We start from the raw sequence: 27,878 nt of genomic DNA, 5'->3' as shown, positions 1-27,878 counted from the left end.
CCTCTTGTCCTTCAGGTACTTGGAAGTGCTTTCCAGTATGATTTTCCATGTCAGCTTCCCTGGGACTGGAGCAAGGCTGAATGATCTGTAGCTTACCCACTCTTCTTTACTGCTCCTCTTGAGGATAGGACTTAATTTTGCTCTCTTCCAGTTTGCAGGAGGCTCTTCCAGGTGTCATGGCCATTTAAAGACAATCGAGAGTGGCCTTGCAATGACATCACTCATCTCCCTTAGCACTTACGGATGCAACCTGTCAGGCTTCACACACTGAAGTACATCCAGTTTGAGTGCAAGCTCCCTAAGCTGACCTCTTCCATCAAGATCTACCTTGTTCCAGATTTTTCCTCTGGTCTCAGTGAAATGGGATTCTTAAAAGCACGTCCCACCAATAAAGACTGAGGCAAAGAAGGCAACAACTACCACAGCCTTCTCCATGTCATTTGTCACAAGGTACCCTGCCCCACTCAGCAGGGGTGGGGGAGAGGAGCACCTTCTGCCTGAAGTTCTTCCCAAGTCTTCCTTTTGCCATTATATAATTGTAAAATGCCTTCCCATAATTGTAGAATGTCTCCCTTCTTGCCTTTTGCATCTCCAGTCAGATGCAATTCTAGAGGGGCCTTTGCTTTCTTAACACTATCCCTGCAAGATCAGCAAACAACTCTATGCTCTGTTTGGGTCATCTGCCCCTGCTCCCACCTCCTCTCCACTTCCTGTTTGGGCTCAGTTAGGAGCTCCCTGCTCATCCACATGGGCCTCCTACCACCTGTACATTACTTTCTACTTACCAGGATGTACCTCTCTTTAGGTCTTTCATGTAGAGACAATGGTTAAACCCCAAAAAAACCCCAAACTGTCTTCAACAGAAGTTCGTCAACTCAAACAAATTTGAACTTTGCAGTGAATACTTTTCCAAAACAATGAAAAAACCCCAAAGCTCTGTTTCAATCATATTGATAAGAAATCAATTTCAAAATAACAATACACAATACTGTTCATGAAGTGTTTTCTTTCTGAACATCCTATGTATTTTTCTGGTAATCTTCATTGTACCAGCTGGTGTTTCAGTATAATCTCATTTTTCATGCCTTAATTATACCTTATGGGTGCATTTGCAACAGGCTTTGACTGACTCTTTAAAGGAACACAAAAAGTAGCTTTTAGAAGAAAGTAATTCTACAAAAATCAGTTGAAGCTCTATTGGTAGGAAATACAGCAGCAACTTAAAACGCCTTAAGAAAGGAATCTTACTCATTAAATGCTGAGTAAAAATAACTACAGTGCTCATGCCTCCAAGAGCTTTAAGTGATGGCTTTAAAATAATGTAGTAAAAGCAAGATGAATCAGGATCCATGCAACTTTTATTTTAATAATTAGACAAATACAGGAAAATTTGCAATAATCTATCAAAACCATATCTTATCAAGAACCAGAAAGATGTTTAAAAAACATTCACATTTAATTCAAGTTATGTACAAACCAGTGTCTGTAAAAAAGAAAACAGCAAATGCTTTGAGTGTAAAATAATTCCATTCTAGTTTATTTCAACATTTCCGATGACCAAGTTACCACTGAGCTGCAACCACAGTGCAGACATGTTCCACAGTCTATTAAACTTGTTTCAACAGCATTGTCAGAAGTAATTTTTGAAATAAAGCATTTTGATAAGTTTTGTTGAACAGTACCATCAACCCAAAATTTCCTTCTGCATATTTAATCCTTGACTGCACTAATGGCAGAAGAGTTGTCATCTCCAGGTCCACAGTCCATGAATCTGTATGTCTATAGGTACAGATATATATGTGTATATTCGAGAAGCACCAGCCTCCCATGCCTGTGTCTGCTTTGTACATTGAGATCAGCCATTTGTAGTGGAGCACAGCCCTTGATTTTTCTGGCTCAAACAAGTCATCATCTACCCATCCAGAACTATTGTGAATGTGTTGCAGTATCAAATTCTTACACCTTCAGGATGCACCTTACACAGATGACACTTGAATTTGAGTGTGACCATAATAGCCAAACACAGGTACAACAGCACCCTAAGCCTTTTGTTATAAAACCAACTTCCAGGAGACTCTTTCTGGCCCTGGATTAAATCCTCCCATAAAAGGGGAAAAAAATAGAGACAAATGAAGTGCCTGGAATTTAAGAAAACTATTATGCCTTCTCATTTATATATTGAATTGAATCTTAGCCAAAGAAGGAGACCTACTGATGTAAGTTGAATGGGGGGAGAAAGCTACTGTGATAGCCAGTTTCAAAGTATGACCACTGGAACAGCCACACAACAGCTACAAGTCCATCTGCCTGAGCACAGAAGGGATGAATCTACTCAGGTTACAGCATAGTTCTTTCAGAGCTATGCACTGTCATTAACATACTAATTTAACAATAATGGAAACTCTCTCAAAAAATGCAGACCACTTATGAGAAATCTTTCGGTTACAACAATCTAACTGAGGTGAATCCTCAAATTAGATCGGTGTTTCAAGGCAAAGAAAAGTGACACCACCTTCACTCTTGAATAGTAACAACCCAAATGCAAACAAAACCTATTGGCAACTGAACTGTATTTGGACCTACATTATGAGATAATCCTTAGCTGCAAGATCTCATCTGAAACATAAGCTACCATGATTTGGCCTGAGAAGGCAAATCTAGAAAATTTCATCTGGTTTTTGAAGGTATACCTAAGACCTGGTAATAAACAATGTACTTTAACATATAGCTGCTTATAAAAGCAATTTCCCTTCTAAACTTATTTTGAGATTCCAACACAGACTTGAACAGCTTCTGTGAATACAAATTTTATAGTCTCCACCACTGTAACTCTACACTAGCTCAGAAATTAACACTTCAGAATAACAGAAACAGCTCTGGGAAGTGGAAGACTGGCAGTCTAGCGGTGGAAGGTTCTCAGCTCCTCCTTGGGTTGCACATCTAACATCTATTCAAGTACATGAAAAGGCTTTTGTACATTTCTACATATTCTAAAGCAACTCTTAATGGAGCTGATACTCCCCTGGTGCACGTCGAACCCAAAAAAGAAATAAGAGAGATGACTTCTGCATTTAAGTAACAACCCTCAACTGAGAGCCAGCTCAGATACATAAATGCCAGCAATGCCAACTCCTAGCGAACCTGTTCTATACAATGGAACTATAACTGGGATGCCCAATAAAACACATGAGGGATTTTATTTTTTTAGATAAAATGTTCAGGAAAAGAACAAGTTACAATGGTATAAAAACAACTCAAAGTCTTGTTAAAAAAACCCCCAAACACAAAAACCAATCAAAAAATGACAACAGAAATCTCTAAACCCCTCACCAACCAACCTGTTTTAAGTCAGACTTCATTGCAAGAAAATATGGAACAGTAATTTAAACTAGAAAACACAAACAACTTTGACTTGAAAAGCCACTGTAAGCAATTTTGATATAGTCGGTTTATTAATGCTATCCACAATGAATCAGCACACAAATGAGATGAATGAAAGTACTTTAGATGAGACAAGACAATGTATTTAATGAAAATGTAAATGCTAACACTAGTTAACAAGTCATACTGGAAAAGACATATATTACACCAAGGACAACCAAAAAAAGCCTTTCTTAGTTTTAAAGCAGATTTATACATCACAGTCTTTCTTTCTTTACTTGGGCAATGGTTGGTGAGCATCTCTTGTGTTTCAGTCCTATGAATCTATAGGCACTGAAACAAAACCCCAGGAAAAAAAGGTAAAACGAGCTAGTGTTAGGATTGTGACAGTTGCTCCACTTGGCAAGGACTCCAGTATCGAAATGCAAGTAAAACAGAATGAGCCATACTCCCTATGGTTCCCAAGAAAAAACATTACTTGTACACAGTAAGAATTTATGGCAAAACCAACTTCATCTCACCCATCTAATTTCCAAGCAATTATTCATAAATGAGTTCTTTCAAATGAGGAAGAAGAAATCAGAGTTTAGCAGTTTTAAGGTTTGAACAGACTCTTCTTATAACAAGTTCAAAATCTCCTATCTTCTTTTCACTGATATTGAATTGTCTTTCATTTTGCCAATCACCAGTTCCTCACAAGAGAGGTAATTAAAGTGAAGAGGGTCATGAATTCTGCTCCTTAGTGACAGTAAGCAATCTCTCACCTAACTTAAGCATCCTCACCAATAAAGATACTGCACAAAAACATCCTTGCCAGCCTGAGGTGTTAGACAGCTTAGTGACCAATATTTTTATTGACCAGGTCAACAGAACTCTAAACCACGTTTTTGATGACCAAGGATTTCAGTGGTGCAATAGAAGAGCTCCTAATAGCACTTTGATCTCTAGATCTGGCAAGCTAAACGCCATCTGGGATTGCTGCAAACACCTACTTATTTCATAAGAATGCCAACAAAAAGGAACATCCACCAGTGATGCAGTCCGTGCTGTTAGTGACTATTTTCAAACATAGGGCTTGAAATGGTGTTCTAGCAAAATGAATTGCAAAAGCACAAAGAGTTAAGTCCCCAAACTGCTTTTTAATGTAGTTTATTAACCTTTTAGAATGGAGGATCCAAATTAGGGTCTTATGATCCTCTACTGCCAAATAATTCAGTCCAAGTCTAAGCAGCTAAATAAACAGGAGCAGGTGTAAGAAGGTGCACCCCATGCTTGAGAATGCAAAGTGTTAAAACTGAGAAGAGGCTCTAGTTCCAGTGTGGGAAAAGAAAAAAAGTTTTAGATTTACTAAACCAAATACACTCAGGCACAGAGGCTATGAAGTCATGGAGCACTCTTAGAGTGACAGTACTTTCTCCCTTTGTCAAATTGCTACAAAGTCCTTTCCTGTTGCACAGTCAGGGCTCCACTGTCACAACATCACTGCTGAAGAAGTCCAGATTGGGCTCTCTCTCTTCAAGCAGTTACAGGGACAAGCTCCATGGGATTTGTCAGCTTCCTCTGTTAACATCAAGGAAGTCCTGAGCACCCTTAGCGCTGTGAAAACAATCAGCCTGTGGTAAGAGATCACATTGCTGGTGGAAGCATTAGCAATTTTCACACAGGTGGTCCTTACCAGAGATATGTATATCAGATGACCTCTGATATAACAGCACCTGGCTTAGACTGGCCGTCAGGAAGAAGCCACTTTCACACAGGAAAAATCATATGGTGCCCAGTGCAGCAGTTGTCTCAGGTAAAAACCAAACCAAAAACCACCATCGGGGGAAGCTGTAATGATTCCGCCTTGGAATACTTCAGTCTCACTTGAGAACTGAGGGGAACCATTTCTCCTCCTCCCAGATTTGCTACAAATATCCATTTCAGAATCATGTCTGCTAGATATAAAATTGATGGAATGCTAGCTGGTCCATGAACGGTTGCACCAAGTTATCTGTCGCAAAGTAAAAAACTAGCCCAAAGGTTATGGAGATTGGAAGAGCTGGTAAGGCCTTCTTAAAGATGGCAAGAAGCAGAAGTGTAAGGCACAAACCCTGAGGGGAAGAAAAAAAACAAAACACAAAAGACATAGGAAGAAATTAGGGAACTCTGACAAGCAAAAAATTATATAAAATACATATATGTATGAATATTAATGCTACAGGTTATGTTTTACGTCTTCCTAAATTAAAGGCTTTAGTGACAGATGTACAGCCAATGAAAATCACAGCTAAAGTCCTCACCAGTTTTCAGTCTGGTCACCCAATAAACAGCATCAAAGACAAAATGCAGCAGTTACAACTTTGTCCTTCATGAACATAAGAAACTATCCCTATTACAGTTTTATATTATACTCACAATTAATATGGCTACAAAACATGCTAAAGTTGTATTCCAGTCCCCACTTGCTGTTGCAGAAGCTTTGCCAACAAGGACACTGTAGAAAATGAAGTCTCCCAAACCCAGCTTTACTCCTCCTGCAAAGTGAACATATGGCAGCAATAAGTATCAGTCTACTAATATTACATGTCAGTAATTATCGAAGAATAATACATATTTACATTAACTATTAACAAGACTTGCTAAAAATAACATTTTATTTTCAGAATTCGTACCATTCCTGAATCAAGTGATATACTCCTGTGAAACAAGATGGCTAAGAAACACTACATTACTCAATTAATTCGCCCTTGAATTAGAATTTCCCTATTCTCCTATTCTCCTATAACTGCAGTATATACAAACTCAGATATCTGTAATTTTATTTGCGGAGGGGTGTCCACTTTTGGTTCATATTCAACAGAATATTAAAGAACAATTCCTTTGAACTGGCTGAGGGAGGGGGAAAAATAAATCTCTTGCCCAAGATATATTATTTGCCAGTTAGAAACCTATAAACTGCGAAATATTCCACTGCCTTCCCAATTTTCCTAGGGAATTCTTATGCAGGTAGTTCTTAAAAGCACTTGCGTGTAAGTACAGAGCATATCACAAAGGCAAAAACTCAAGATACTTAGTCTAAGATGTGAGATTCAGGAAAATTCATTCTCTCTTATTCTTTTATATAGTAATTACCACTTTAGCAACAGCTCTGGAAGCACAATACTCAATTATTTCTGCAAGCACTGTAAGATTTCCTGAATACCAGTTCATGTTCGGAGTTTTTAGTCCATGATGTTAATTAAGAAGGGCCAGCATCAGGTGACCAGCTGTTTTCACCTGGCCTACTGATTACTTTCCCACCACACTACAGTCCAGCCCAATGCTCACTCTGGAGCTCCACGAGGAACTAAGAACATCAAAACATGGGTGGATGTTTGATTAATTATGAAGGCGGGGGGAGAGAGGAAAGGAAAGGAAAAAAGGGAGAAAATGCATGAAAAAAAAAAGGTAACCCTACTCTCTTTCAACAGGCTCCAATAAAATGCCTAGAACAGTGCATTCATGAAAAGCTCTTAAGCACTAAAACACCCTTAAACTGCTGAAACAGGCCTTGGGTGCTCCAGACTTTAGTAAAATAATGCTGGCTGACAAGTCTGACTGGATCATTACTACTCACTGCTGGAATACAAGCAGGAGAAAATTATTAGCCTGGGCAGATAAGAGTTTTAGTTCAAAAATTAATTGAGAGAGCTTGCTAGACTTTTTGCATCACAATGTTATTTTTTTAAGCTCTGGAAATTAAAAAGCATTTGCACTACGCTGAATTTGGACTTTTTTAGTAAGTAAATTTTAAAACTGTTCTTAAAGTAGAAGTCTCTGTATTTTTAAACAGAGGAGCACCTGATCATCAGAGGAAGCAGCTGCACTGGCTAAAATATGGCAGTATCACACAACAGGCACACCCTAATTTATTTAGAGCTTTGCATATCTAATAGCAGCTTGAACTCCAAGTGGAAATCATGAGTCTGTTAAAACAGGTATCTGATATCATACACTCTCCAAAGATATTTCACCTTAGCAAGATGCTGGACAAAACTATGCAAGCCCATTGCATTCTGCATTCATTTCAGCCTCCAATCAGGTTTTAAATATTGCTTCCTACCAAGTGGATCACAGCAGTTTAATCTTGAGGCATTAAAAAAACCTGTTAATGACTCCATTTGCAGGGCCTAAAATCCAAAAGAAGTGACACACAGCAGAACACTGCGTGAAAAAGACAGAGGCTAATGCAACTGACCATGTAGTGGTCTGAAAACAGCTTGTGCAACAAAAGTTTTGAGTCTGTGTATCAAACCAAAGAGCAATTTGGTCAATATTACTCACCCCTGCAACAAAATGAAATACTATCAAAAAACACCACCATTATTCCTATAAGGCACATCAGTATTCATCAGGAGCAAGTGCATCATTTCAGCTTGCTAATAGCTCACAGAATCCTGCATGTGTGCACTCAGGATGCCTGACTGACTAGCTTCAGATTTAGTAAGCTTTTCAGACACAGCAGTCCACACTCACGTTCTTCAGGGTCATCACTTGTTTGAGAGTTACTGGGTAGAGCCTGAACAGCAGCACGTGACTCAGGTGTTGATTCAATGGGTCCTATTCTGTTGTCCCTCTGTTGCTGCCATTCCTGACTAAAGCCACCATCATCTGCTTCAGCATCTTCATTCTGGGCCCGGCTTGCTGGAGCTCAAAGGAAGAAAGGCATTTAAGACTCCTCCAAAAATGTGCCTTCTAAAATATGAAAGTCTCTCCACATATAAGATCACAGAAGAACAAGATAGAATGAAGTACTCCATAATACTTAGCAACATCTAACACTAGCACACGCAATCACAAGACTTCCTCTCTTAGGATTTTAATATTTACTTAAACATTCAGGAGTAAATATACACTCTACACTCACAGCACCTACATGTTGCACTCAAGTCCTAGTATTCAGGAGTACATCCACATGAAAGTGGAAGTTCTGCAGTGACCTAACAAAGATCACAATTTAAGGAATAAACTACCATCTAATATTTAATTAGCTTCTTTACTTGACATTGGCAGCTTAATTTTCCAGTGAAACAGAAAACTTTGCTGAAAGCTTCAGAAACTGCACTATGCTTTAGTAACACATATAAATAAACAAACTCCACATTTTAAACACTATCTGCATAGCCAAAAGGGCTAGGTGTATTTCTGTCTAACACAAATATAAATGAGTTGGTACTATACTGTATCATCCCAGTTTGACAAGTTGAGCTCAGTTGATGGTTTTATATTGAGTCATTTCAACACCAACATCCCAGATCCCAGAAAAATGAATGCAAGAACATTCACTGCACAAGAAATAAACAATATCTCAAGTCTTGACAGATCCATCATTCTTAATTAGGCCTCCATACTTTCACTCTTCTACAGCACCCAGGACTCTTAAAAAACTGAAAGACAAGTATCCATAAACATGTATTCCAATAAAGTGACAAAGGTTTGTCAAAGCAAAGCTCACCTTGTTTATCAAAAGCGGAGTTTTTGGACTTCCGTTGGGCTTCTGGATCTTCCTCAGCCATGTTCACAAGCCATATCATTGTTGCTATCAAAGAAATGCAAATCACAACAGCATAGCTAATTTTATCTTCAGATGTATGAAATTCTGAGATAGCATCAATCCATTATTTCTCATTTTTCATGGTTTTTTGGATACAACTATCTTTTCCAACAGGCAATTTTACTCTCATTAAAGTACAATAATATCTGGAACACAGCCAGTACCAGCAACAACACATTTACAAAAACTGGTGAATAAAATTTTATTTCTACTAGATTTTGAAAAAAAAAAGGCAGCAGCTGTTGCCAGAAAAATTATTTCTACATATAAGGCCCCCTCTGAAAATCAACAATTTCATTACTTTTTTTTCCTTAATCAATTCTTTTATCTGCAAGTAAAAAGGTCTCTAAACACTGTTACAGAGTTCTGTCAATTCAGAGGCAGTATCTACATCAAAGTTAATTGTTCTCTGCCTTCGCCATCACAAACAATCCTCCAGTCTGGAGGTAACCAAATGTTGTTACATATAAAAGGTGTTTCTTAATTCAAGCTCTCAGTGTTAACCACTCCTCTCACAAAACAGAGTAACAGGCAGCTATGCCACATTTTACTGATGCTGTGCAAGTGTGACAGATAAAGAAAGTGCTCCCCTTTCTCCACTGTAAGCTTGTCCCTGAAGTGGCCAGTCTGCAGAACACTTCCTGCTTCCAAATACAGGCCTGTCTGGAGCACCAGCAGCACAATGGCTTCTGATTAGCCTCTTTCACTGTTATCCACGTGACTACAACAGCAACATGGAACTTCCCAAACAATGGGATTATGCACTAACTGATACACAGGTCACAACAGCAACTTTAATTCAATAGGTTATTTTTCACAACTGCAGGGAGAAACAATTTACCAAAAAGGACAAGCCATTGAGAAAACAATCACACAAACTAATCTCCTTCTAATAATTTCTCACATTTCTTATACTAAGACACAGGTTATTTAAGGACTGAAAGCTGGTAAGTATTTTCTGGAAACAATTGTTCCCTTTGAACAGGCTTAATTTACAGCCTAAGGACATAGTACTTTATCCAAAACAAGGTCTGTTACCATTCTTCCTGTTTGTGTTTTGGAACAAAACATGATGGTTTTTATCTTGAAATGTCTCAGTCAGATGATGTTTCACATTTTTCAGTCAACAGTGAAACGAAAACTGAGGCCCAAGTGAACAGATCAAGAATTCAGCTGAAAAGCATCTTATTAAACCCAGACAAATGAGAAGATTGCTTCAGATGAGTGGGTGATTGCAAGCTTAAAGAATAACAAAATGTACTTACAAGAGTAAATAAGTGCTGGAAAGAGAGTTTCATTTCTTTCTTGAGCTGTCTCAACTAACATTCGAAGAGGACCTTTAGGACACAGGACAGCAATCAAATCTGAAAGGAAAAGCAAACAGATCTGACATCCCTGCAGACACAGTTACATTTCTTTTCTATAACACTTGGAGAGACTTTAAGTAACAAAATTCACCCTGACTAAGGATTTTGAAGACTGCCATTGGCCACAATTTGGTATCCTACAGCAATGCTTTTTAATATTCTCAGTTATGCAACCTATTTTACATATTACTGTAATATGCATACAAATTTTAAAACATTATATTCCCCACTTAAGATATTATGCAACTGGAAATGTACCTGTGTTTATATGCTGACACGTGAATAATTCAAGAAAGCTACTCTTCAACTACCATCTTAGAAATACCCAAGCTTGCCTTCTATTAGGAAAGATTTTTGTAATCTATGTTTAATACTAAAAGAAATTTTAAGACAACAGGGGAAGCCTACTTCTTGTGAAACAGGCATATTGGGATGATACAGAGCTAACATTGCTACTGCCTTTTGCACTTGTCCACTCACCATATGTCTTTAAATTAATTTGAAACTCAATCTGACACTGAAAGGAACAGCTGACTAGTCAGGAGCTTTGTGCTGGTCAGAGCAGGCCTTCTGCACCTGAGCCAACTGCTCTGGCACCACTGCTGGTCCCACTCCAGTACAGAAAAAAACCCCACTCCTGGGGTTGCAGGCTTTGAAAGCTTACATCCCCTTTACCCAAAACAACCATATCATGCTCTTGGAACTAGATCTCGAGTAATTTAGTTTTGCTATCACTGAATAAAGGCTGAATGCTTGAAGCACTCAGATTTGTTCCAGTTCCAGAAAGGGTGGAAATGGGGTGGGAGGATGGGAAGTTTTTCTTCATGTGCTTTGTGATCCATAAGCATACACACAAGGGACAATTTTCCTCTCCCTGAAGGAAGAGGACACTTAAGGAATACACTGATGAATCAGAGCTAATCAAATCTTATCAACCCCTGCACTTACATCTGGACAGATTCTCAGTCTTTATCATGATCAGTGACTATGAGAGCACACACTCAGCACACTTACATGCCTCCAAAAAAATTCAAATTAAGAGCACATCTTCACTTAACTGTAATGTTTTAATTATGTCTAAGTAACTGAATTTTAGTCTTGCCTGGAAATTAAATCAGTATTTAGGATACAGTGATCTTCTTACCAAGTGCTCAGTGCCCCCTAAAGCTTTATGCAAAAACTACAGCTAGGTCTCTCTCAGCCATCATTCTGAAAAAGAGCAGTATGCAACAACTACAACGAATAACAATAATTTTAAAAAAGCCAATGAAGCAGATATCACAACCATATCCTTCTAAGTATAAAATGACTTTGAGCAATGCAAACTGCTCTTAATCCTTCCTTCCTTCTTTCTCCCTATACTATCAGGTACGGATCAGGTTGTTGCTTCTATGTTCACAAATGTGAGCAATTCATGGGTTGGGCAAATCTGTATTTGCATGGGACTGTACAGAAACAACAAGCTCCTAAATTCTGAATGTACAAGGGATTCCAAAGATTCTTGGGGAAAATGAGAAGCTGAAAGCTCTCCACTTTCATAAAAAACACCAAAATGGGTCTCTCTCAATTCCTTCTCTCTTGAATTACTTCAGCTCTCCTCCTCAAAGAATCTAGAGAGTCCAGGAAACATGAAAGAAGATGGGATCATACAGTAATACAGAGCCCAGCTGCAGAGAACTGATCTCAGTTTAGGACCATGATCTTATTTATTAAGTCTGTAATCACTTTATCTGCTGCTTTGGATGACACACACACACACACACACACACACTTTTTTTTAAGGTCTAGTCCAGTAAGTGGAAAAGTCAGGGAATAAAAGAAATTCCCACCACAGGATGTACAACTGTGCCTTGCTCCCAAACTTACCATACACTGAAATGACGGCCAGGATAAGCCATGCAGTCCATTCAGGAAGGTACTTAATGAACACCAAGGCCATGAGAGCACTGATCATAATGAGATATGCCTGCTGCAGCCGAAGGGGACCCTTCCAATGGATGCAAATCATTCCCACAACACCAAAGTTCCAGATCATGAGTGCCACTGTAATGTAGTCCATGGCAACATTATATGTCTTAAAAACCTCTCTAAAAAAAGGAAAATAATATAGATGGCATTTGCTTGAAACAATGGAAACAAATTACAGATGCAAATTTCAGAATACCTTTTAAAATTTTTTCATATTCAATATAGTGGCATAAATGTAAAATTCTTTCTCCAATTAATATTTAACTGTTCTTCACAACAGGATACATTTTGCCAGCACTTGCTTCACACCTACTTTTTTGCTTTTTCAAAAAATTTCGTTAAGGTTCTATTTCCTTCTCAATCAAAGCAGAAGCTGACAGCAAAGGACATTACTGCAAAATCAGTCATTTTGATTATGCTCATAACTTTTAAAAATCAGAATAATCAGAACTTGTGAGGTTATAATGGACCTTTAAAGGCAGGCAAAGATCTCTACTAATATGCTGCCTGTAGAACGCTTTGATAACTTTAAAGGTACATGTTTATTCTATTATTCCCCATGAACACTGAAGTAAAACGCTTTATTTTTGGATGAACCATGTCCCCGTCACACCAAATACTATAAACTAATTAGGAACCTCAATAAGTAAAACCAAAATAGACAATGCCATCACCAAGTGACAGGTGATTTCTGCTGACTCAGGGAAGAAATGGCTGTGAAGGCTTTTTGCAGAATCTGCTGTTACCAACTCATCAAGAACCCTAAGAACCCTATAATTTGCTAATACTTTCCTCCAGCAAACTTGCTGTCTGCAGCTGCCAGCTGACCTTTCAGATGTACAGTGTTAACAGGATGTCCCTTACTGTCATCATGCGCAACTGGTCTACACAATTGGTCCCTCACTCTCTGAACCTCTGGGAAAAGGAAGCCAGCACTGCTGTAAGGCAGCAGGGGCAGATGAAGGAACTGCCTTGTATTTCAAAAGCCATTGTTAGGGTTAGAGAAACTACTGACCACAAAAGGCATCACAGATCACTTTTAGCAAAAATCAGTGACTGAAAGGAAGATCACGTTCTCCTTCCAGAGACCAAATTAAATAAGCTTCTTCAAAGAGAAGTGTTTGTCATCAAGTGGCTTAAAAATATATAGAGTATAATAATTTCATGACATAACTCTAGCTACAAACTCTGAGGAGGCTGCTCATTTCAGACAATACTGAGTATTTTGGCCAAATTTTCTTGATGTCTGGACAAGAGCATGCTTCCAAATTTGAGAAGAAAAGCACTGAGTATATTTTGGTGAGACAGTAGATTCTTTTCAGCTGGCTCCACCACTTCCATGCAAACAGCCTTTGGATATACAGCTAACAAAGCCATGATGTAAACAACTGCCCTTGAGTCATATGTCAATGAAAAATTAGGTTATCAGAAGATATGTCAGCAGAACAAGCTCCTCCCAAGATATGCTTATTCTGATAAGCAAGATGTGCTTATTCTGGTGATGCATCCTAAGGACACCCACACCATCTGTACCTAATCAGATGCATTATAAACCTATGAATCACTCTTTCTTCTATGTGTACTCTATCAGACTACACAAAACTAAAAAATTTTATTGCAATAGCTTATTCACTATCATTCCTCTTAAGATTCAAGGCCTAGTTCTAAAATAAATACATACATAAAGTGATACATGAAAAAATAGCATATTAATGGTTTAGTTCACTTACCCCAGGTAGATGAATGAGAAAAAGAAAAGCAGCAAAAGAGAAGAAATGATAAGCCAACCATGGATCACCTGGAGAAGAAGATATCAATGCAGATGTTTTCAGACTTGTTATTTTAAATTTAGCATATATCAAAAGACTTTTAAGGTTATTTTTCCTTTTGTTTAAAGCAAGAAAATTATTTAAGATATCTCCCTCTTTGGTTCATGTTTATTATTTAAAGCAAGAAAATTATTTAAGATATCTCCCTATTTGGTTGGTGCTACATTCATGTTTAGTCTATGCACATTGGTGTATTTCACTTTACACTTATGAATTTTAAGTGCTTTGTGAACTTTCAGTAGATGCTCTTCAGCTCTATTGAAAACTACTGTTTGTGTATTTTTAGACCATTTGGATACCAGTGGCATTATAACATAGCAGAATCATCCAGCATGAACACAGATGGAAAACATGATTCATTTTTGTGCTGCTCTGATTTCAAATAATTTTCAGAATGCAGTTATAGAATTAAATGCTGGAACCCAGAAAAACCTTCAGTACTTATCTGCTGAAATGTCACTGTTGAATGACTACATAAGAATTTTCATAATCTTTACCAGTCATCTACAGACACAATCCCTAATTTTGACATGAGAGCAGACTTACATGCCCAACAATTCAATAAAGAACAGTTCAGTGATGTACTCAGCAAGGCCACTCAAAGATTTAAACCTGGAAACGACAGGCACTTAAACTTTGCACTAACAGAAGTGCATTCTTCTGGTATTTATTGTGCAAAGTGAAAAAACCACAATGAAGACCCCTTTAACTCCAGTAATGTCTTAGTATCTCTTAACTGAAAATGAAGATATATTTGTCAAAGTCCCAGCACAGAATCTCTTTTATAAAACCTCACCCAGTATTAAATGTAGACAACCCATCTGAAGCAATAATCTAGAAATCAAAGCTACATAAGGAATCCTGCTTACAACAGATACAATCAGTGAAAATTACCTGGCTAAATTTGCTATATATGTACACAAGATTAAAGTATTCAGAAGCTGATAAAAAATGTGTTATCTCTTTGTCCTCTTCTTAAAGATGTGTAGTAGAACGCATCTGATGTTCTTAAAACATTTAGCAAAAATTAGCTTAAAAGTAAAGTGCATATGAACAAAAACTAAAGGAATCACACTTATGTGATGCAACCAGGACTTTCTGACAAATCAAGAATCCAGCCCTTACAGCTAGAAATTTAGTACATTGAGTCTAATGATACATTTTTCATACGTATTTTTAAAATTTTTGGCCATTTTTGAAACATTCACTCTCCTCCTTTACACTGCTTCTCAGAAGAGGTTCAGATTTAACTTTCACCCTAACAAAACCTGTCATTTAACTTCCTAATCTAACAGACTGGCTTTTGCTAGTATGTTCTCAAAAAGACGTAAGAAATTCCCACATGCAATAAGCACAGTGCCTGTAAAGATGCTGCAGGAAAACTGACAAAGTATCTGTCTCAGTGTCCTGGGTTGACTATATGATGCTTTTATCCCCAATCGTCTCATTCTGTTTATGTTGAATAATAATAAGTTTTGTACCTTTAAGAGTGTTACAGAGAGTGAAGGGGGAGAGAGAAGAAGCGCGCAGTTTGTTTTCAGACACTGCACTCACTCCTCCACATTCCTGCTCCTGACTGTGTTGTCTGCGGACAGACAGCGGGACAGAGAGCTCTTCTTTTGCTTTTTAGTTAGTGTTAGCTAGCTGAGGCAAAGAAGTTCCCTGGACTGTTTTTTTCCCTTTTCTTTGGACCTCTTGGAACTGCTCTGGACTGAACACCCAGGAGAGCACCGGCAGCTGCAGCTGTGGCCCATTGGGCCGGCCCTGGCCTGCGACAATTCCAGCACTGAGAGACTGATCAGAGACTGAGTGAGCTGCTGCTTGAACCCGGGGTTTTCTCAGTTTGTCATCTCTTTTAGAGTGGCAAGGGGTCTCATGGTTTTGATACTGTTTTGGTCTTATTGTTTAATAAAGAGGGGGTTTTTTTTCCACCTTTCTCCAAGGAGGTATTTTTCTTTCCTCCCGGACCAGTTGGGGGAGGGGCCGATTGGATCTGCTTTTCCCACCGGAGCTCCTTTGGGGGGATTCTTCCCCAAATTTGCTCTAAACCTGGACACTCAGTATTTAAACTCTCACCACTCACAGCAAGTGGGAGAAAGAACCTTTCAAAGGTGAGTATCAGTATATATTGATTCAAGCAGAGCCAAATTTTTCCACAACTCATAAAGCTACTAAGCAAGGACCTAACAAGAGTCATTTTATTCGTCTGTAAAATTAGTTAAAACTACATTAAGAAAACAGCAGAAAAAGCTCTCTCACGACTTCTCTCTGAAGTCTTTGTATTTGTAATACAAGCTCTTAAACTTCTATCATGAGAGAAAATAAAGTGAACAGTAGTGTTTCATCCTAAAAAAATCGTGAATGCTGACAGTGTCACACACCAAGGCCATAGTCCAGCAAACTTCTACACACACCTCGCATAAGTACTGTCAACAGAAGTAGAGGAGGCAGATTCAAGAGCTGATTAAGTTGGCATTTTACACACAGATGTTTGCTTTATTCTCAGTATGCATCTCATTATCTACAGCATTTTCCAAATCACGGGTCTCTTTTCTTACAAGTGACATTTCCAGAGTACTTCTTGTAAGTTTTGCTCGCTGTTTTCCTAGCACAGTACCACAACAGGTTTTTTGCCTTCTCATTAAAGAATTTTCATTCTTTACTTAACAACAACTTTGATGCTAATTGATTGCTGGTATAAATTTGGCCTTACCTACTAAAACTTGAATAACAATTAAGGATGAGCTGCAGGATGCAGAGAATTAAAATGAGCTACAGCAGTCAGACTTTGGTTAGGCAGAGTGAAACAATGAAGAATGCAGAGAATAATAAATTAAAAAGAAAAAGCTAATCAAATACAATCCCCTTCAAAGATGTTGCTTCCAGTTAGATTGAGGAGCTAGAATCAGGATCATGCTTAACATATCATGTACAAGACAACCACAGTAAACTAACAACAGTGAAGCTGAAGTAGTATTTCCTTTCTTCAAAAGAGTTTTCAGAAAAAAATCTTGTGAGGATAAGCAAATTATCACTACCAGATGAAGACTTAAGATTCTTTCACTATAAATTCCATTCCTCATAATCTGGACTACAATCTACATACAGAACTGCATGTAAAATAGAACTTTATTGCAGATAACTACATTTCACAGCATTCTGATATAGCAGCATAGAAATACTCTGACAGGAAATTTAAAAATAAGTTAATAATTTAGTGTAATTAGCATAAAATAGAACCACAGGACATTTATGGTATGTAATAATTCTGATTTTTAGTAGAACAATTATTTTTGTAAAGAAAATGTGCTGTGCTTTAAAAGGTTAAGAAGGAAACCAGAAATGCAAAAAGCTTAGTAAAAACCAGTTGTTGCCTTCAGCACCTGAGGAGAACCAAGTGGCTACTAAGGAACCTAGGTAAAGCACAGTAGTTGACTTCATCAGAATGAAGAGAATTGCCAGTTTAACAAGAACACTTTGTCAGTTCAGATGTAACACCACACTATGATAAAAGTGAAGGCCCATATGTCAAAAAACGTATTCCACAATGTATACAGAATCAGGCAAAAATAATTTCCCCTGCCGCTCCACAGATAATTTGTAAAGGGGTTTCACTCACAGACATGAAGACCAAAACCACTGTTTCCTCTCAAAAACAAAATGAAATGAAGCAAAACTTTGAATCCCACTATGTGTTTTACAACTGATTCAAGATCCTGGCTGCATACTGAGAAGCTTTATTAGGCTAAGGCTTGTCAAATGAATCATTAAGACCAAAACAAACCAGGAATTTTCATGGACAACTCCTCCCATGCAGGTGGCACTGCAATTAATTATGCTAAGCCTGGGCTTGCCTAGATGATGTCATTACAAGATTGAAGCCTTTCACAAAGAGCCTTAGGGTCTCTGTGTTTGCCACACAAATACTGCTTGGTGTGTGCAGCCACACACACTGATGGGAGACCTCTGTATTGGGGACATGGAGGGAGAGGGGGCCCACAAAATAGGGCCAACTCTGTCCTTTGTATTTCTTGACCACAGTAAGATTTCAGTGCATGAAAATTTCAAAAGAATAGAAGCAATGCATTTCTAACTGACAGAAGAGATGGCAGTGATAGCACTGGGCCTTTGCCCTGCTTTGTGCCAAAAGAACAGAAGCCACAAAATTGAAATGGTGAATTACATCACCAGTTCTGCTCCTTTCACTCATTCCTCCTTCATAAGCCTTCATTTTGTTCCATTCTCTAAATAATCTGTACTAATAAATCAAACTAGCACAACTACTTACCTTGTAGCACCTGTATTTGTAAAGCACAACCAGGAGGATGGTCATGACAATGATAACGCTGATCATGATGGCTGCATTAAGAATAGAATTCAGGGCTCTCTGTCCTACTGTCTCTGTCTCTTCTGTGAAAGGAGTGTAGATGCTGCAAAAACAAAAAGTCAACTAAAATGACACTGAATGCACCAATGTTTTGGGTAAGTGAGGCCAACATCCAACAAAATTGCAGTAATCTTTCAATTCAGAGCTGTTAAAGCACATCTATTTTCTACTAAGGCAAAACTTGAAAGGTGGCATATTATCATATTAGACAAGCTTGAATTCCTTAGAAGACCTGCCTCTCCTACATTCTTAGATTACTACTGCTTTCTGCTTTGCAAAGCAGATAAAGCCCACAGCAGCACACAGTTTGATATAGCTACTCCCATGCTGTGTGTCTCTTGCCACTTTCCCGTTATACCACTCGTGTGCTGACCAGTGCAGTTGGAATTCCACCTACGGATTCACCATGAAAGGCTCCCACTGTGATTTCAACAACACAATGTATGGGCTCAACTCACTCTTTTGTAAAGAAATACAATCTCCTGGGGCAACTACTTCATTGTGGGGTGGGAAGGAGAGACAGACAGAAAGCAATTTTTTTTCTAATCATAAAAAAAATTATGACATGCTTATATTATACAAACATTTCAAAGCCAAACACACTCTGATTCATTTTGTCTCACAGTGGAACTGATCTTTAAGGTCTATTCTAACTCTTTAACATTCTGTGATTCTATGACTTGCTGCAGTTTCTGACAGGCTCAGTAGTCTTCCTTTGCCCCCTTTCTCTCAAATTAGCTTTCACTGGAATTGGTTTTTTTTTTTTGCCAACATTAATATTTTACCAAAATCCCAAAAACTTCTACAGAAACATCTGCCAGGAAAGTTTCTATAACTTCACCAGAAGTGAACCTCCTGAAGTTATACTCCCCTTGCATTTGAATTTCTTTATCAAACACCACGGGCAAACCAGAACATGGCATATAGGCTACTTCATTTACAATACTAGTTTTGTTCTTTTTCCAAAATTCTTGTATTCTAGCATAGTACATGGGAAATGGCTTTGGCTCAAGATGGTGTTTATTTTACAAATACCACACAGCATGATAAAGAATTAAAATGAGGATTTGAATCAAGCAGTAACAACCAAGATATTATCCCCACTGGTCACCAGACAAATAACAAATGTCAACATTACCACAAAGAGAAGAGTCTGGTTCCTGGAAGGAATAAAACAAAACTATCTTTGGAGAAGGGAAAATGGTGGCAAGAGGAAGTTCACTGCTTGAATCAGACCCCAAAAGAAATGGAAGTTTGAAGAAAATTATCTAAGTGCACTAAAAAGACAGAGGAAAACACTGATACATACAGCTGTCCATCCTTGCGTGTATAAAAGCTGACAGACTTGATAGTTGCAACAACAACCACCATGCAAAGCGTGACAGGCACAAACAGCATAATCACATGTTTGGCCCCATATTTCAGTGTTAGCTCTTCATCTTCTTCTTCATCTTGCTCCACCACCCGCTGAATGTTGTTTTGTGGCTGCCCATTGGTCTCAGACTCGGCATTGTCATTTCTTCTGCGCTCACTATTATCATGGCGACATCTTTCACTGCTGTCATTCTGCAACACAAAAACCACTGTCCTCAGCAACTCTCTACTATCATGAGCTTGTACGTTAAGCTAAAGATGACCCTGAGGAGGAAACATGTAAGATAATATTTACTGCCAAGAACACTTGCTACAGCAGGGATTCAAACAGTAGTAATTAACTGCATCAGAGTTATTAAAAGAATGGGAGCACAGGGTCATGTTAGAAACATCTACATTAAAAACATCAACAGTCAAAAGTAGGCAGGCGGCATCTAAGAGTCTTTCCTTCAAACAGAATTTCAAAAGATTAATAAAGGAATCTCTTTCCCTTGATTCAAACTACAGTTGGTAAAAGGATGCATGACAGTAAAATGAATGTAACTTGACAAGAATAAGCTGTATTGACCCTTAAAAATAATGCCAAACATTTAGGATTCCTTCTCCATGAAAATCCCAAGAAAACACCTCCTTTCTTTACTGTGTTACTTCCACTAGAGTATACTCAAGTAAAATATATATTAAAATGGATTTTCATGAGGTATGGTATTCTCATGTTTTTAGTAAAAATAACACAGAAATGATGACCAAACTCAGGTTATTTTCAGTCTTTAGACTTCTATTTGATCCCAAAGTTTCAGCATGAAAAGTTAAGCATGCTGATTTTCTTCTTTCCCAAGGAAACTACTGCCACATCCTTTCATTGATATTGAAGAAATTCCATCACTCTTATCACAAGTATGAAAGAGCTTCCTGTCCTTCCTACTGAACACGAAGGCTGTAACACATGAAACATCAAGCATATCATTCAAACACCAAGACAGCGGTGAACTTCCAAAGGAAGCAAAAGCACAAACTGGGAACATCACCTATTAGCAAGTGATCAGGCCTGCACTCCAAGCTCCTGGTATCACAAATCTTTTGCACCCTCTTCAAGAAGCACCATGAGCAGGGGGCATTCACCTTTTCTATGTTGTGTGCACATACAGAGAGCACAACAGGAGAGTGATCTATGCTTTATCTTTTCTGGACTACAAAGAAATAAAATCATTACCAGACACTCTAAACAAGCACTAAAATGTGACAGTTGATACAGACCACTCATTTTTTTAGTGCATTACCATGTCCAAAATCAGTGCTGTACTGTTCACATTCAAGAGGTTTAATATAGGAGAAAAAAATATTTTTGATTCCTTACAAAATTAATCTCATTGCTTCTAAATTACTTCCTGCAGAACAGTTCTGTTTGACTAAGTGCACCAAAACAGCATTAGATTAAAATGTACAATAAACTGAAGGATGATACCTTTTGCAATACCTTTGAAGTATCACTTAGTTTTCTTAAAATTGATCTGGACATAAGACAGGACACTGAAAATAACCTAATGATTTTTTCCTTAAGTATTCCCACTCAGGTAGTTTTTTCCTTAAATGTGCAATGTTGAAGTCTAATTACCTGACCTCAGTAGCATTTCTAAACATAACTACTGACTTGTATCTCATTAATTCACTGCAGTTTTTCGATAAATCAATAATAATTTTAGAGATTCTCTCTACAGAATTTTCCCAGCCCCACCCTCAGAACAGAGAAGACGGTAAGTACACTCAGAAACTCCTAGTGGGGTTTTTAAAAGCACTTAAGTAATTAAGGAGCACAAGTCCCTGGACTTCGAACTGTAAATACTGACACTGCTAAAACCCTGGTTGAAGCTTTACAACTTGCCAACTTATGAAAAATTTGCTTTTACAAAGCAGTACAAAGTAATAATATGTACCAAATGCTCTGCCTATTCCTTCCTTTTTTTTGTGGTTCCTCAGAATCAAGCTCAGCAGGGTTTCAAGATCTGTCCTCTAAGAAAATCTGTTTCACTTTTCAATAAGGAATTGGAATGTAAGAGGAGAAAAAACCCCGAACTAAAATTGTTTGAATTGAACAATTAGAACTAGGACACAACCAGGTTTTTAGAGTCACAGTTTTAACCTCAGTTTGAATTTAGTGTCATTAATTTGAAATATGCACTGAAAAAGATGCTGGGATCAAAATTATTTCTTACTGAATGAAAAATTTATTATAAATCACTTGGCATTTTGCATAAAGTCCTCACATACAATTAGTGAAAATCAGATAGAAATGGGAATAAGGGAGAATGCAAATAAAGAGGTCATGTTTAATTAATCTGAAATGCTGGCTACAACTAAACCTATTTCTGTACAGATTATAGCAGAAATGTAACATTTTTCACTTTGATAGTAAAAATGAATTTTTCACTTTGATAGTACACATTTCTCTGAGTTTGCAGAAAGACAACAATAAGCGTAACCATCTAAATTGCCTAAGATGATCATAAGTAACAATACACTGGAGTGAACAGAGCCTTGGAACTGCACAAGCAGAGCAGACCAAGCTCTTAGGTTTCTGCACACTTGCCGAATGTGTAGCTTTTTCTCTGCTGTAATAACAGTCTTGCATCAGGGAGCACTTACCCCATCTCTGGAACAGAAATATATTGAAATAAGTTAAAAATCTACAGCTTCACAGAGTAAACACAAAAACACCCAAAGGAAAAGCCTGATGAACTAAGTACACCACTACAAAAACCTGTAATATCAATCAAATAGAAAAATGGAAGAAATTAGACCAATATGTATAATTTTACTCCCTTCACTACTTAGGAACAAAGATGTAATCAAAAAAGGCCTTTATATACTAAAACACAGTGCATGAAAACCAGATCAGCATCAAGAGTTAGACAAGTTATTCTCTCATTTGCACTTAAAGATAGAAAATAAGCTGTCCTTTCAGGCTACTAAAGTGTAGCTAAATGTTGCATGCGTGTGCCCCACTGCTTAAAAGAACAAAGTGCACTTATATCCTACCTGATCAGTATTAAACAGAGCAGAGGCCATGGACTCTTGCTGAAGTGGAAGCAAAGGAACAGACTCTTCACTTTCCTCAGACATAGTTAAAAGTGAAAACTCTGAAGCTAAAAAGTCAGTAACACCTGTTGTAACACCGTAAGCAAATGTAAGTTATGAACTACGCTTTCAGGCGAATAAACAATATCAATATCAAATGATAGTGCTTTCTTTCCCTATCAGGAAAATAGTTAATAGCAAACCCAGACCAATGCCCCTGAACCAAGAGATAAATACACAGCACATTCGATAAGAAGTTTTTAGCTATTAAATCCAGATTTATCCATCAGGAGCAGACCACCATGCCTGAGAGGGGGCATGGACTTCATCAGTTCTCACATACACCATTGATGTTATGCAGTGGCAGATACTGAACACTGGGTTGAACTCTTAGTGTGTGACTAGAAGAAGAGATGGCAAATTATAGCACTTTGGGATTTCACATGCTGACTTGTTAGCCACAGAAGCTAGTATACTTAAGCAGGAAAAGACTTTTGTAGGTGTGTACCAAAACAAAGTAGATGTGTCAAGGGGAGAAACACCATTATAACTTAGTATCAAAACTACAGTTACTTAAACACGGAAAGGAAAGGCACAAGTGGCAGTTATTCACCAGTACAGTGTGTTAGTGAGAAGAACACAGAACCCTTCGCTGGTAAGGAGCACCACCAAGTTATCTGTAAGGATGGTGAACCCACAGCTTACTACTGAGCTCTGCCTTTTAAATCTGGCAGAAGTTTTCAATAACAATTAATCTTTCACCTGTCCAAGAGGAAAAGAAACCTTTTTCATTTCCTCTGAAGTAAAAGGAGAAGGGATGTCGTAGGAAAGTTCCCACTTTTCTAATTCTTCAAATGTTTTATATTTTTATTGATAAGCATGATGCTTATCTGAGGATTTTTCAAAATTCTATTTAAACTGCTGATTGTACAGAAGACTTGAAGCAGGAATCAGAACATTCTCTTGAATTATTGCTATAGACACAATTACAAGTGGCCCAGCCTCACAAAAGCATTTCTGTGCCACAAGGAAACCTGATATTCAAGAGCTATAGCAGGAACAAAGAACAGTGTGACAAGTCTAAGAGCCTGAGCACCACACCCAAGTAGATCATCTAAACCTGAATTTTCCAAAATACATATGGTACAATGGTATAGTTTTAGCAACAAGTATGAGCTTAGGTCTTTCAAACCAATCATATAAAACTTCAGGTTTTGAGTTCCTCCTCCCCCAAAACCTCAAGAACCAGGAGAGCACCTTCAAAATTATTCACAAGTAAGACAAGACAGAGCTGTTCTTCCTGCATAGGAACAGTCCTCCAGCAATAGCACTAACAAAACCCAGGCTTCAAGCTCTACCTAAACTAAAATTAACTCTGTGACTGAGAAACCTGTGAACCAAGCAGACCACAGCCAGGCAGATCTTGAGAGCTCACTAAATACTGTAAATGTCAGTGTTTGATACCAGAGTGTCTGACCCTTTTTTTTTCCCCTTGGTAGCTTGGTCACTCCAACACCACTTTAAACTGGGGGAGGTCTTATTTGTACATAAATATGAGTTTAGAACATCAGATATTTTGCAGCATATTTCTTTTGGCACTGCTTATCACCACAACAGTTCAGAAAGATAAAATGTACCCCAACAAACTATTTATTCATCCCCATTTAACTGCTAGCAGGTACTAAAATTGTTTGTTACATACGGTGTTGCTGAGGTGGGTATCAGGGAAGTTTTCTGTCAGCTGCCCATGCTGAAACTGGGGTAAATGTGCAGACAGCTCTGTCATTGGGACAGTCCTCTGGGAATCGCTTATTTCCACACAAAATGGACCTTTCTTCTTGAGATGCTGAAAGGAAAGAGATGTGTAAAAAAACCTTTGTTCTTAACACGAACAGGTTTTCCCTCCTCTTCCTACTCCAGTTTCTGGAGTTCACATATAACAAAGACAACCATTCTGTATTTAACCATGATATCAAACTATCACATCTACTAAGGTCATAATAGGGATTTTCCAGCACAAAAATAAGGGCCTCTAAGTGTTATCAAATTAGTTCATCAGCTACAGAAATCTGTCAGCAACAAACTAATAATTTACACAGTTCTTCATTCCCTATTGTGCAATAAATGAGAAGCATTGCATACTTGCTCAGGGCACAACTTCCATGTTTTATCTCAGCAGAGCACAATTGCTCCAAGTTGTTCTGTTTTGGATTGCTGAAAAATTTAACAGCAACTTTCAAGGATGACTGAGTTACAGTTGACTATCTAAAATCTAGACATTTCCTTACCACTGTGATGCTACAAAAGTGACCTGGTGCTACACAAGACAGTATTTCAGCTGAGCCTCAAGAACTAACATGCATTCAGTTCCCTTTATGTACCAGCTACATCTACACGCCACATGTATATAACAGCTTTATATGGTCTTCCTGGAGAAATTCAGATGAGAAAATTGTCCTACGTGAACTATATGTTCCATAACAAAAGAAGCTACAGCAATATAGGGGAAAGAGGAAGTTTTACTAACCTAAATAAATTTCAGGAAAAAGCCCAATGATTTTAAGAGAAAATGAGCTGGCCTAGATAAATCACAGGCTTGGTCACATAAAAACTAAATAATGAATACACCTCAAGGGTGGAGTGCCAGTCCATCCCAAGTGGCTCCTCCCCTGTGTGAATTCCAGCACTCACCAGAACTCTTTACAGTAATTTTATTCACTAAAATGGAAGAAAACAAATCCAGGAAAATAAAAACCAAAAATATTTTTCTGCTGCTTTAGTATAATCAGTTAATGCATTGAGAGATCTTGAAAAATTCTTACAACAGAGGACATCACAAAAGAAAGCCTCTCACTTTTGGCAGCAACAAGATACAAGTACTGCAAGACAGCATCATACTTAAAGAGAGAGCTAAGCCTATTTTCATAAACAGAACAAAAGCTGTTTCTCTATTTACAAATAAATATCTACCTAACAAGACCAAGGCACAGTGCTTACTAACTTTGGCAGCTAACTTAGTGAAGAGTCAATAGGAAGCCACACCAATTTAACAAGTCTACTGGGAGCACGCAACTTGCTGGAAAAAGAAAGTAAATGTAGTATTCACTAGAACAGCTCCCTTCCATATTTGCCATTAAAAATAGGGCACATCTAATTTATAATGTAATTTAAATGTAAGATCAGATGATGAAAATAAGTATTAATTACACTGCTCCTATTTTTAAAATTTTACTCCAATTCTTTGGTTGGGCTACAGAATAAAAACAATGTAGTTTTAAGGCTGCTACTGGTAGTATTTCTCAGTGACAGGGCAGCCACAATGAAAAAAAAAATGAAAATTTTCAACCAGATGTGGACTATCAGAATGAGATTTTTCACACAGCAGCATGTTAAAATTCTAATTAAATTAGTGGAGAGAAAACCAAAACAAAACACCAACCACAAAATCCTGCTTATAGACTGGTAAAGAAAGCCAGTACAAATCCACCAAACCAAAAACCCTCAGCTACTGATAAACTGAGAGAATCAGAAGACAGGGAAGTGTAACTGATGGAAGAGTTGCACCAAAGTTTGAATGACAGACCTCAAAATTGATAGCTTGTTAAAACAGTTTGTTTTGAAAATAGATTCAGGACATCTTCCCAAGCAACTTTATTTCATATTCCTAAAAAAATGAAATTTTAATTTGAAACGTAACTATCAATGAATGAAATTTATAAATGAACTGTGTATATACAGACACAAACTAAAACTTTGCTTGTTTTACCTGAAAAGGGACTCACCAAGACATTTTTTTTTTCCTAATGAAGATGTTAATGTTAAAATAGCCTGTCTAAAAAACTTCTTCCTTGCTTCCTTTGGCTTTCCTAGGTCAGAACAACAGGAGTTACAACTGTCGCTGTCATGCGCTTACATTTAGCCTAATAAACAGAGGTGACACGCCAAGTAAGCTGCTCGCAGAAGAGAAAGCAAAGCAAGTATCGATCAGACAAGCGCGGCGCGGTTAACCCGTGCTTTCCCCTTTCCCCAGAGGTGCCACCGCTCTGGGGGCACCCCCGCCACCCCCGTCCTCAGCCCTGCCTGGGGCCGGAGCAGCCCCGCCGCAGCCGAGGCACAGCGGTCCCAGCCCCGGGAGGCCTCCGCGGCGCTGAGGGTGCGGTCAGGCCCCGGCCCGACCCCGCTCGGTGTCAGCAGCGGCCCAAGCCCGGCGCTCTGGGCAGCAGGAGAGCGGCAGGAACCCTCCCCGGCCCGTGGGCGTGTGCCGCAGGGCTCGCCCGAACAGCGGGCCCGGCCCGTCCCCGGTGGCGCAGCGCTCCGGCCCCCCAGCGCCGCCCGGCCCGCTGAGCGCCGCGCCCTCCCTCGCCCCGCCGGGGCTGCGCCGGCCCCCGCCGACAGACAGACCTGCACGGCAGCCCTGCCCCGCGCTCCGCCGCCGGCTCCTCGCCGCCCGCAGCCGGCCCGCTCGCTTCCGGCCCGCGCCCCGCCCTGCCGCCACCTCACTTCCGACGGGCGCTAAGGAGCCGCCCTGGCCCGGGCCCCGCCGCACCGGCACCGGCAAGGCCGGCGCGCAGGGCGCACGGGGCAGCGCCTCGCAGAGAACTCGCTGAGTGAGAGCTTTCCGTCAGCAAGGGCCGGGAACCAAGACACGCGGGGGGAACTGAGGACAGGCAGCGACTGGGAGAGGCTGGCTGGACAGCACAGTGAGCACTCGCTGAGTCCAGCCGCGAGGAATCGTGCCAAGGAAATGCAGCTTGACCTTTTTAACCTGGTGCCAGATAAAGACAGGTTTTATGAGAAAATACACTTCTCGGCTCTTTTGAATACAAGTCATACATATGCCAGTAACCCTTTTTTAAAATGGTCCCACAAAAATGGCGTTAAGTAAGTAACTTAAGGGGACATTTATATTTCAAAATAAGAAC

The 27,878-nt window shown here is 38.9% G+C and overlaps 1 protein-coding gene across 5 annotated transcripts; it reads right to left on the bottom strand.

Annotated features, from left to right (window-relative positions):
* Window positions 1-1,340: 1,340 nt before the first annotated feature.
* PSEN1 (presenilin 1) lies at window positions 1,341-27,495 on the bottom strand. 5 transcript variants are annotated; one of them, XM_074542915.1, is made up of 13 exons: window positions 27,358-27,495; window positions 26,739-26,822; window positions 24,659-24,802; window positions 22,918-23,042; window positions 19,817-20,073; window positions 18,409-18,550; window positions 14,022-14,089; window positions 12,190-12,410; window positions 10,222-10,320; window positions 8,858-8,941; window positions 7,879-8,052; window positions 5,779-5,897; window positions 1,341-5,474 (listed from the first exon to the last, which is right to left on the bottom strand). In XM_074542915.1, exons 4-13 carry the CDS (start codon window positions 22,999-23,001, stop codon window positions 5,319-5,321), a joined length of 1,404 nt encoding a protein of 467 aa, XP_074399016.1. In that variant the 5' UTR covers window positions 23,002-23,042; window positions 24,659-24,802; window positions 26,739-26,822; window positions 27,358-27,495; the 3' UTR covers window positions 1,341-5,318. The 5 variants fall into 5 exon arrangements, with proteins under 5 accessions (XP_074399016.1, XP_074399017.1, XP_014122137.2 ...); XM_074542916.1 differs by lacking the exon at window positions 22,918-23,042 and having other exon boundaries at window positions 27,358-27,494; XM_014266662.2 differs by lacking the exon at window positions 26,739-26,822 and having other exon boundaries at window positions 22,918-22,956; window positions 27,358-27,484.
* Window positions 27,496-27,878: the final 383 nt, after the last annotated feature.

This window comes from Zonotrichia albicollis, chromosome 6 (assembly GCF_047830755.1).
Source record: "Zonotrichia albicollis isolate bZonAlb1 chromosome 6, bZonAlb1.hap1, whole genome shotgun sequence".
Classification (NCBI taxonomy): Eukaryota; Metazoa; Chordata; class Aves; order Passeriformes; family Passerellidae; genus Zonotrichia; species Zonotrichia albicollis.
This window is presented reverse-complemented; position numbering and strand designations above follow the sequence as displayed.